General features: G+C 39.4%; 1 protein-coding gene across 3 annotated transcripts in view; it reads left to right on the plus strand.

Moving 5' to 3' along the window:
* The window catches only part of ZFPM2 (zinc finger protein, FOG family member 2), a 575,810-nt gene that overhangs the window by 118,050 nt on the left and 445,258 nt on the right, over positions 1 to 12,502 (plus strand). For 2 of the 3 annotated variants that reach the window (XM_073632142.1, XM_073632140.1), the window contains exon 3: positions 5,460 to 5,561. In XM_073632142.1, coding sequence (XP_073488243.1) covers positions 5,460 to 5,561 — 102 coding nt within the window. Of the gene's footprint in view, positions 1 to 5,434; positions 5,562 to 12,502 lie in introns of all 3 variants that reach the window. The other variant, XM_073632141.1, reaches the window with a different exon arrangement.

Consider the following 12,502-nt stretch of genomic DNA (forward strand, 5'->3'; position numbering starts at 1 on the left):
ATACTCCTAGCAGCAAGACTAACAATTACGAGAAGATGGAAAACCGCCTACCTCCTTTCCCAACAGAAGTGGTAGAAATAATGCATTTACAATGCTCCTATGAACAGATGGTGACGTCCTGCTCAGGGAGGCTAAAAACCTTCCTCCTTCAATGGAAATCTAGGTACGCAAATTATAGGTGAATCTCTTTACATTTGAGTATGTATATCTTCAATGTTTTCACTATGGGGAGGCTGAGTTCCCCTAGACACAGTGTGTACCCATTGGGGTGTCTGGGGAGAACTAGTCCTCCGTCTTTATCCACTCCACTTAAGTTGTTTAAATTAGTTGCATACTTACCAACTTACGAATTTTCGTATATGAAATATCTTTGTCCTAACCTTGTACTTTCTGTATATTCATTGTTATTCTACCATTCTACCATACGGTGTAAGAGTTATGTTCATTTCAAGCTTATTGTTTATCTTCAAATACCAATAAATACTATTGAAACAAAACAATGTAGACACAAGTAAGGGGAAAAAGAAGTTGGTTGTATTTATAGAGCAGGGAATTTGACATTCACCAAACATTCACTACAGGTGAATCCTCCCAGTGCATGTGTTTTTTAAAATTAATGTAATTGATATGCCACTATTCACTGCTTTATAAATATAGCACTTAGACTGATAAGGCAGTTATAATGAAAGTAGACTGTTATACTTAGCAGTTAGTTCTACAGAAGAGCTGGCTTGGTTAATTAATATGAATAACCCAAAAAACAGGCTCCTGTAAAACTCTGCAATAAAAGCTGCTAAAGTCCTAGATTGCAGCCTGTGGGTGATTTGTATGGGTTTCTATTGTACATTACCTAGGGAATCTGATCAGAAAATCGTACTGGGATGGTATTTTACACCAGAGGTTCTCAACCCTGTCTTCAAGCACCCCCAACAGGCCATGTTTTGGGAATTTCTCTAAAATAGCTGTCCAAAATACCAAGCCATTGTTTCTGATTTAAAGTACCTGTGCAAGATAAAGGAAAACCTGCAAACATGGCCTGTTGGGGGTACTTGGGAACAGGGTTGAGAACCACTGCTTTACACCACCCCTTGTATCTAAAATAGCTTGTAAGTATTCCAAGATGTGTTTCAGAATGGCTATCCTTACCCTTTTACTTTTTTTTGTATTCAGTGTGGAGGTCTGATAATGCCTTAGGCCCAGAATCAGCATTTCTGGGATTGGGAAAAAGAACAGTTTCGGAAGTCATATTATGGTTGCTAGAAGATGTATCACAAAATTGTGGAAGCAACCACATTTTCCTTTAAATGTTTTTGCATATTCTTAATAGGAGTTCACAAGAAAAAAGAAGTCTTTACACCTCATTTTTTGCTTCTGTGGGCAATGGGGGTTCGTCACCCTAAATATAGCCTGCTTCTAAATGTTATTTCATTATTGGATCACTTCATACTCTCCTTACACCTAGAGCGAAATTAAAGTTCCACTATCAAAAACAGCGAGCAAACAGGCTCTTTATTGCAGAAGAGTCATGCAACGTCTCTTCTGCAATGAAATACCCCTACCTGCCTGCTCATTGCCTTCCCTGGCATGTAAACTGAGCTGTGCATGCACAGCACAGCTTACCTCGCTGGCAGACTCCCTGTGTGCTGGGATCACTGACTCCTGTGCATGTGTAGGAGTGACGTCATCCCACACCAGCCAATGAAGATGGCTGAAAACCGACACCCGGCAGAAGATGCTGGTGGTGGCAAGGGACAGGGATTAAAGAAGGGGTGAGTTTAGCTTTGCTTTAAGCTGACCATACAATGTAAAGCCTGCCATACATGGATTGAAAGTTGGTTAGATCAGCAAGGAATTGCCGAATTTCCATCCATGTATGGGATGGTTGTACAGTCATTCTATTGATCGTATCGGGTAGCCAGCAATGCTGATCATTGTATTCTGCTAGTAAGGAAGGCTCCTCACCAATGGAATACAGTAGCTCAATGGGAGTGATTTCATTCTTTTTTGTCCTTTAATCCACTGGTTGAAGGAAAAAAATGAATCATGTATGGCCTGCCTAAGAGTTTCTTCATCCTCGGTATACAGCGTGAAAGGGGAAATCTCCCCTGCCTGCTAATGTATTTTAAAAGCCAACACCTGTGGCTGTCTGAATACCTGCACAATGACGGCAGCCGATTGGATGGAGCTGCTGTTCGGCTGATATTTTTCCACTCGTCTCCATGACTCCATCAATTTTCACATCAAAGGTTGTTGAATTGAAACGTGCCGACAGGGCCACCCACGCCACCCACGCCATGAATTTCGGCTGATTCATCAGGAAGAGGCCAACATTTGCTCTGTGTATTGACAGCTTTATTCTGTCTGCGCCTGAAAGGAGGTATTGTCCTAGGCTTCATATTTGTTTCCCCTTATTGGATGGTCTTTTGTATAAGATGTTACTTGGTATATTGATGTTTCTCATATCAGACTATCACTAATTTCTTTTTTTTTATCTGTCATGGTTGCTTTATTTTTCATTCTATTGTATATCTTAAAAACAGCAGTTCACATTTATTAGAGGCTATTATATTTCCATACATACATTCTTGATATGGAAGCGTAGTGCATTGTATTTGCTACATCTGGATCTTTCTTTGTTATGTTTACTTTTACAATGCTTTGATGTGCAGTTGGAATGTATTGATATGACATTTCTGTAAAAGGCCTAAGTGTTCAAATTTGTAAAATCCAATAAATATTTAAAAAAAATAATAATAAAATCCTTACTATGTACTGTATATAGTTCATTTGGATGAGGAATATTTTTTTCTTTAGAAATAAATGAGTATTGTATACATGTCGGAGTTTAGCATTGTATTTTTTCAGAAAGTCTGATTTCAAACAAAGATATCTTCCTATAGAAAGCAAGTTTCACGTAGAATAGCTACATAATACATGTATTTGCAAAGAACTCAGAGTTTATCGGAACGTTTGGAAGATACAACTCTGATCTTAATGGGGAGAGGCCGTCAGGATTCAACAGACTTCCTGAATAAGTAACCACACCCTGTGATGTTTGGCACCCAAGTCCACAATGATTTGGCCAACATTCAAGATACAATAATAGTATGTGTGTGAGAATTCAGGGGATGCTTTTAGGCCCAGGAATCAGACACTGGCTAAGGCCGGCCATAAACAGTTTGAATTCCTGCTGAACCGGCCAGGATTCGAACCATGTATGAGCAGGCTGAATGTACCAAGTTGATCGATCAATCAACTTAAGTACAACCTGCCTGCCGGATTTTACATATGATTATCACTAGCGGCTGGTATAGCCGCTAACAATAATCACTGTCTTCTCCCAGCGAGGACGGCTTCCCCCGCTCCCTCTTCTGGGAGAACACAATGGCTCAACGGGAGGGATTCCCATGTCAACACTGTCTGTGTTGATGGGGGAATCCAGTGAATTTCTTTCCTGTAACCACAAAATTTGTCCCATGTATGGCTGGCCTTAGAAATGCTTGACCAAAGGATTCTGCAACCCCTGCCCTTCTACCTACCCTTAAAATAATAACATGGACTTGGGTGATATGGTTTTAAGTGGTCACAGAAGCCATTTTATTTAGAAAATGAAATAAATAACATCACATTAACAAAACACCAAACAATGAACAATTTCGACAATGCAACCAGGAAGGGGTGTTTGGGTGTCCAATTTATAACTAGAATTGTCCATGTCCTCAGAAGTGCCCCAATCAGCTCAAAGACGTTATGAACTCACATGTTGTTAGTTTTTCCTCCAGGGGACCTGGATCCTGGGAGCACCACCAATAACCAACTAAGTGAATGCACCATACCCCAGATGGACCCACTAGTTTTGTAACAATTTAAATATTCACTGATCCTGCCAAAGAACCCCTAACCCACCAGCTGCTGTGACATTTGTTCTTTTTTTTTGTTTTTTTTATAATCAATACCTTTCCACAGCTCTTGACTTACAATGCAGCACAATTCTAGGGTGGGTGGGAGGGAAACTTTCTCTTCACCTGAAGTTTCCAAAATGAATACCCAGCATCCTTCACATTAACAACCCTTGCAGCTCCACCCTGCCCACCTGACCTTTACCTTCCAACCCCATAAGACCTCCAACACCTCCACATTGAACTCACATATTTGAACCCTTTTCCGGCCTATTCCTCCCCTTGGTCATGCAGACTCTCTGCCCATTTCCTCTTTTTTGGGTCTCACTTTCTTCTTTTACCCCCCTCCTTCACTACCTATGGAAATGTCATTGTGTTCTTTATATAACTGTCAAACAAAATATTTGGGGGGCACAATCTAAAAGATGCAATAAAGATGGTGCAGCCATAAGACCATACAGCAGAACAAAATATTACAGCGCACACATGCAAAAAAGACATTTACCTCCAGCAAGGCTAGTTTAAAACACCTACACATTTTCAAAAAAACATTATCAAAAAATATGGGGATTTGGTCACACCATATTGCTATATGGTGCTAAGCCCACTTATTGCGAAAAAATTCCCCCATGATTAGTGGGTCCTACACTATCCATAGATCGGGAGATCCTACTTCTCTGAACCATGGGAGCAATACACTCCTCTATATGGGAGAACTTGAGGTCTCCACCCATGACACAGGTGGAACCTATTGAGAGGTACTTAATGAGGGAGTGGGGTGCTCCTCACCCAAAAGGATTTGGTCAGAATCCATACAATAGACAAACAAGATATTTGGGGAGCACACCCTAAAAGATGCATTAAAAATGGTGCAGCCATAAGACCATACAACAGAACAAAATATTACAGCGCACACATGCATGTGTGCGCTGTAATATTTTGTTCTTTATATAACTGTATGACATCGCCATCCTTAGAGGTATATTATTCTGTATAAGATATTCATTTGTATGGTTAGTATTATTAAATTTGAACTCTAGCCAGACATAAAAGACACAATTAAATGGAGCTCTGTAATCATTAATAAATCATTAAATATATATTTTTAAATGCAGCTTGCATAAGTAATGGAGTTTAAATTGTATTAGCTTATTTCTATCTTCTATACAGCAGCGCTCAGATTGGGAGAGGGGCAGGACAAGAAGTCAATCAGGCGTGCTGTGTGCAGATATGTTAACCAGTAACATGCTGATAGGAGAAGAGAGCGGAGTGACCTCATCAGTCTTTCACTGCTCTTTCACTGTCCAGTCGGAAGGTTGGGAGTGGAGGGGGGGACACCACTGTATTATTTAATGTAAGTTGTGTCAATCACCTGTCTGTGTTTTCTGGCAGGAACTGTAAATTTTAGGACTGGATGGACAGCAATACAAATCATTTGGATTTCATACTGTATATGTTTTCCATCTGTGTACTTAGCTGCTTGTCTGAAATTCGGCTATAATAAAGAATAAATTGTAGACTTCTTTTTAATGCAGTATTGCCATATTGTCTTGAACTCAGGAGATGAAGAAGGCAGTCATGGAACAGCAGAATCAGACGGAGAAGCACAGACAGAGAAAACAACACAAACCGGGACAGTGGCTGATGGTTGGGATGGGCCAGGTAAGTGACAATCACGCAATGCGCAAAATCATCCTTGTTTATTGGATAATAGTACAAAACATTACATTTAAAGCCTTACTCTTGAATTAGATCCTCTGTTAGAATTTTACTGCCGTCTGTACCCTCATTAGGGAGATTTACCCTGACTTCCTGCAAACTTTCTGCAAACATATGTCTAGATCTCTCAGAGAGGATTACTGCTGCTATAATATAGTGATGTTACAAGGCTGGAGCTGTGGTCTGTGGCATGTTGGGCTTCAGGTAGGCAGTCAAGCCCTTCAGTGACCTCAGTACCCGTTAGCTTTAGTCCAGACCTGTAGCTTAAGAGGGTAGGTCAACACATTGACCACCCTTTGAACACTCCTTTGTTTAGCAACATTCGCCCTCTCTGAGAAATCTAGAGATACGTTTTTAAGAGTACTGTTGCTTTTCAACAACAATCAGTGATATCTCCGATTGCTGGAGGAAATGATTTGTCAAAAACCTCCAGAATTATGGACTAATGCTCATGCATGACACATAGACTTGGCAATTTTTTTTACTTCAGCCTACTCTATTTTTAATTTATTATTACATGTTTTTACATATGTTTAATAAAAGTTACATTTTAGTCCATGTTTCTTGTTTTTAACTCGTTTTACTCATTAATTTGTATTCCATCAGAGGAATTTCCAAATATATCTACTGTAGGCTCCTATACTAATTGAAAGCCTGATAGTTCAGTGTACTAAGACACCTATATGGGCCATTAATCAGACTACGACCTTCAAAGTCAGTTAGAATCTTGTTGGTGATACTGCAAGCAAACTTGGGAAATTTCACAGCACTTTTTTTATAGAAGCCCATCCATGAGCATGTGCAAACTCTCGCTTGGCCATGATTACTCAGAGTAAAGTAAATTAATTTGAATTTTGGTTGTCTTTAGCCTAGCTGTAGTGTTGCTGGATTAGGACCCCTTACATGGGGTGGAATCCATCCAAGCAGATCCGCCTGCTCAGCAGGGGTTCTCTCCGCTGATCTCCACCGAGCTGGCGGGTGACAGGTCTGTGTCTGCTCAGAGATGCAGAGTGGACACGGACACAGCCCGCTGTTTTCTATGGGGCGGTTGGATGGAAATGGACTGCATATCCGTTTCCATCCGATTGTCATCCGATCCGCCTGACGGATGGTGAACGTATTCCCTATACGTCTGACACACATCCACTGACATTTGCCGCCCAATAGAGAACAATGTGTGGTCTGACCGGGTCCGCCTAAAATACGGAAAGGCAGACCCAATCAGTCCGCTGGTGTGAAAGGGGCCTAAGGGTTAGCAGTAGCAGCTTACTAATTGATTTCAGTTGTTTCTTGGATCAGCTGCTTAAAGTGTTATTAAACTCTTGTTATTGAATATTCTATCTCTACCACACTTACTCGTAAAATAGCATACCCCTTAATATTGCTGTCAGTGTCTTCTGATGATGTCAGGATCAATCTAATTCATTTATTTTTCAAACTTCTACTTTTGTGGTGGCTCCTTGCAATAATAGAGCCCTATAGAACAACCACAACATGTGCACCCCCCCCTTTAAACTACAAATGTACGTTATGCCACACTATGCTGCACATTGGGGCTGCTGCGAAAGATGGCTTGTGCACTGCCCACCTCTTTCCACCCACCGGACTTTGACACATGAGCAATAAAGTTTATTAAAGAAACAAACATTGCTGCACAAGCAGTAATGGGAGAAGAAGTCCCTCGGTCACTGCACTGAAATGTAGCTGTGTGCCCGCTTTCCAGACCGGAAGTTGGTGGAAGCGTTGTACTAGGTGGACAGAATGGGGGACAATAGTAAAAGGTAATAGAAAATTGACCAGCAGAATAGTTAACAATTGATGAAATTAGTAATAGTTATAAGAGTGCAATAGAGGAACATTTTTTTTCAAAATGGTTTAATACTACTTTAATTAATTTTCTAGGATACTGTAAACAGCTGATGTGATTTATATATTTTATATTATGTGTATATATATATATATATATATATATATGTGTATATATATATATATATATATATATATATATATATATATATATATATATATATATATATGTACTATATATAAATAATATTAGTTGTACTGATAACTCTTTCTGAATAGATCATCTTATGCTGTAATTTATTCATAATTATTTTAGGAGTTTTCTATATGACTTTCTTGATTATCAGAATGTTTCTTTGAATACTAATGAGTTTTAGATTTCCGGATTGGTGGGCGGTGACAGCTGTCCTGGCCATATTGCTCTCTGGATTTTCTCCCGAGGACAGAAAATTCTGTGTCAGTGTGAAATTTTCTGATCCCTGGCTTCTCATCAGAAGTCCTTTTATATGCTTCCATTATGTGCAGGTGTCCACACATCAGCAGATCCCAATGTAACTCCCATCTAGCTGTGTTTGGACCTTTAACAGGTTTGGTTATATTTATGTTTAAATCTGAATTAGATTGTGGAAGTGTTTATATGCTGGCCACATATGTATATCACCAGATGTAGTCAGTGTAATATCTGCATACACTAGCCTTTGTAAGTCACATTTCCTCAAATATGGGATTGATTTACTAAAACTGGAGGGTGCAAAATCTGGTGCAGCTCTGCATAGAAACCAATCACCTTCCAGTTTTTTGTCAAAGCCTAATTGAACAAGCTGAAGTTAGAAGTTGATTGGCTACCATGCACAGATGCACCAAAGGTTTTAGAAAATCAACTCCATGGTGTTTTTAAAGTAGATCTCCAGCAATTGTTTGTGTTTTGGGATGTTGAAGAAGGATCTCTATTGTTTTTCCTTCTAGGCTTTTATTGCTTTTTGGGTTCCTTTTTGCCCTTCACACCCTGACCCTGAGATATGACAAGCCATGATTAGAAGTCTCCCCAAAGTAAAGGGAAATCAGACTATTGGCAGTGGATCCCAAAGCTACGCCCTTTGCTTCAGTGTTGGTGACAACCATAACATTTTGCAAATTTTGATCACATTTAATTCTGTGAAAGAGGTAATCAAGACAAATAGGGGGGAACATTTAAAAAAGAGACACAGACAAAAAATTCTGGCCCGAGAGTTTTCTAATATTCCGTCCTGGATGAACAAAGTTAGGGTCATGAAAATCCTTGGGAAGTGAGAGTGTGACAAAGGTGAGTTTCAGTGAGTGGGAATAACCTGTCAAGAGAACCTTTTATTTTGCCTTGAATGGGCAAAGTGACAGATTCCCTAAAATTACTTTGAGTTTTCTTTTATTATTTTTTTTATCCATCCCAGCAAGACCGTTAACATCACTTTAAATTTTATTTCCACTTTTGCAGTCTAATTTGAGAAAATTACAGTACATTATAATGAATAATGACAATATATGTCATTATACATTACAGTATATGTCTGTTGTGTGTTCCCACACAACATACCTAAAAAAAAAAAAAAAAAAAATATATATATATATATATATATATATATATATATACATATATATATATATACATATATATATATATACATATATATATATATATATATATATATATATATATATATATATATATATATATATATATATATATATATATATATATATATATATATATTTCTTACCTGTTAGATCTTGGAGTCAGTCTGTCCTAAGGACAGACTAAGTCTCCTCACTTTACACACAATGATGAAACCCAGCTTTAGCTTTAACCCTTTGTTAGGACAGGCAGTGTTCATCTAGTTTACAAATGATAATGAAACCTGTCTGCACAGTACAGACAGTGATAATTAAGTCAAACTCCGCTGCCTAGCCACCTAACCTCCTAGTGCTGGAGGTTACAGAAAATAACACCTAAAAAAAGGTAAGCTGCAATTTTGAAATATTTTTCAAGCTATCCCATGCGTGAGAACAATTAACAAATATAATGTAGGTGTTATTTTAAAGTAATTGTAAAGTCTCATTTTTTTCCCAGAAAAAAATAAAAAACATATTATAAGCCCGGATCCCCCTCTTCTTGGGTCCCTCTTTGGTGCTCCTGGCCCCTCCTTCCTGTTCAGTGTCCCCACAACAAGCAGCTTGCTATGGAGGCACCCGAGCCAAGTCACAGCTCCCTGTGTCTATTCAGACACAGAGCTCTGCCCCTGTCCCCTCTCTCCCCTGATTGGCTAGCTGACTTTGATTAACAGCAGCGGCGGCCAATGGCACTTCTGCTGTGTCTCAGCCAATCAGGAGGGAGAATCTCGGACAGCTGTGACACTCATGGACATCGCTGGACAGAGAGGGACCTCAAGTAAGTGTTAGGGAGGCTGAGGGGGGCTGCTACAAACAGAAGGCTTTTTATCTTAACGCATAGCCTTTACAACCTCTTTAAAGAATATGTAAACCCAGCCTTTTACTTTCTGATATGTACTGTACCTGCTGTACCATGTACTTATATGAAAAAGTATTCCATTTTCTTTGTATTGCTTTCTTTGTGTGAATTCCCTGGTGTCCCTGCCAGTCCCTCTGCTTTCCTATCAAAAACTGGCAAACTAGGCATGAGAGAACAGCATGGTCAGTTTTCTGGCTGTGCTGAGAACTGACCAACTGACTCCCCCAATGATCAGACTTGTCCTGACACACCCCTCCTTCATGCATAGCCATTTACTGGGAAGACCAGTGTGCTTCTGTTTCTCCTCCTCCATCTCTCTAAATTCCGTATGCAGCTGAGAACAGAGGGTACATATTACCTTATAAAAAAGGGGAAAAGGGTATTTATAATGTTCTTTGTATATATACACAAATGTTTTGCCTTTCATCTCTATTTTAAACGGAATGAATCATTTTACAAGGTGAAGGTTTAGATATACTTTAATATAATGTGGTTCTGCTGTAAGCATAGGCAGAAGGGAGGCATGGCTCATTCCCAGCAAACAAGACCCAATGCAAACTTATTCTGGGGGGGAGGGGAATCAGTTGGACAAGGTTTTCACATCTGCCTGACAGCGTTTTCCCTGGAGAGCTGTCAGCTGGTACTGTCCAAAGCTGCCAATGGAGATATTGGACAGACTGAGAGACAGTCATTTGCTGTATGGTACCCATAATCCATTGGGAAAGCGTAACACCATCATTTGGCTCTGTAATAGCTGCAGCAATTAGGCCATGGAAATCTCCACCCTAATTCGCTATACTTGCAATTTGATCAAACTTTCAATTCAATTTTATGTCAAAATCATAAAGCAATCAAAGACATAATTGGTGCTTCGATCAACCACAAAGAGATCTGATCAAAATTGCCTTGATTAAACCCGGTAAAAAATCTGATGGCTTTAGTTGAAATTATATTACCTATATGAAAGCTGTCAAAGTATTGCCCAGTTTCAACTTCACAATCAACTGAAATCTGGTGTTTGATTGAACATGTGGTTGGTAGATTGCTTTGTTTCTGGTGATTATTTGCAAAAGTATGTGCGATTCCCCCATGGACAGAAAGCAGTTGAAATGGACTGAAAATTATCAGCTCCAGAAGCCTCATTCTCATTGTACTCACTGACAACTACACAAAACTGAAACTGAAATAACCCTTTTTTTGGGTGGAGCTGGCCTTTAAAAGCCTTTAGCCAATATATTTTGTTTTCTCAGCCTCAGCCTAATCTAATAAAAAGCAGCAGTTCCTAATAGTACAGTTCCATTTAGATAAACCTCCGAAGGACACCAAGATTACCAGTCCCACGTTCTATTTTTTTTTTCCTCCCTCTCTGATTGCAAAAATGTGGTAGATAGACAATCTACAGAAATGCCATTTGATGCAAATTAAAAAAAAAAAGGCACCCTGAAACATAGTTAGCTGTAGAGATAGTTTGACAGTAAGAGGAATATTGTGAATGAGAAGCAGAAATCATAGAAAGACTGTGTGTTACTCTGACAGTGAATCAGTATTATCTTCACTATCAGATAATGCACTTATCATTAATTTTCACATTTGCATTTCAATCTTTAGAAGGAAATGACTCTTGCCGGATGAAGATAAGAGCGCTGTAGCACTATAATGAACCATCATTTCATCACTGCGCTTTGTGTCCGTATGAAAATGAAGCTGGGGAGGGTGGTCAGAGAAAAACATTATAACAAAGTGTCAAAAATTACTACAGACTTCCAAGCCCTTTATAAAACAAGAGGCAGTCTAAATAAATCTTCTGTTGTGAAGTGGAGATCAGATTATTAGAATAAAGCTCCCAATCTCTGTTGCAGAGAGCGGAAACAGTGGAGCGGGGATGTCTTTGTGGTTCCTCTGTAACCATGACCGCTTTTTGAAAGATCTGGCACACAGCAGGTTAAAAGAATAAGCCCGGCCGCAGACCAAAGGCGAAAGAGGAAAATTAATTCTCCGGCATTAAAGAAAGGCTATATTTTCTTTCCCTTTCAGTGGTGCTCTCGGAAGTTGGAACTTCACTGAACAGGTCAGGCTAAATATCACTGTAGACTGGAACCCAGCTAGAAAGGAAGAGCAAAATATTTAAATTCTGTTTCGCCCCTGTTTTGTGACCTTACGATTTCTAGGCCTATGTTGTCATGATTCTGTCACTCAGCTGTGTAGAGGAACATATGTGTTTGTCTGTGGGCCTGGGGGCTTTGGCATTGTCAGTGAAGCATAATGACATTACAGTTCACATTTCAAAAAGGTTGGGTTGGGTGTAGGTTGTTCATTAGTGTTGGAAACCTTTTTTTTTTTTGCCCTTAAAGCAAACACATACACACAAGGCAAAGCAATGGGTTCTTTTTGATGCCCACATCCCAGCAGTACATACTCACCCTTCCTTTGCTGCTTAGCCTGTCCGTGGGAATGAAGAAAGAAAGCCCTGTGTAAGCTCTGAGTCATTCTAGAACTGTCTCCCTACCCCCATGTAATAGCACTTTGGCAGTCACTAAGTACCATCACTTACTCACTCACTAGATAATCCACAAGG

Source organism: Aquarana catesbeiana, linkage group LG05, assembly GCF_042186555.1.
Source record: "Aquarana catesbeiana isolate 2022-GZ linkage group LG05, ASM4218655v1, whole genome shotgun sequence".
NCBI classification, from domain to species: domain Eukaryota; kingdom Metazoa; phylum Chordata; class Amphibia; order Anura; family Ranidae; genus Aquarana; species Aquarana catesbeiana.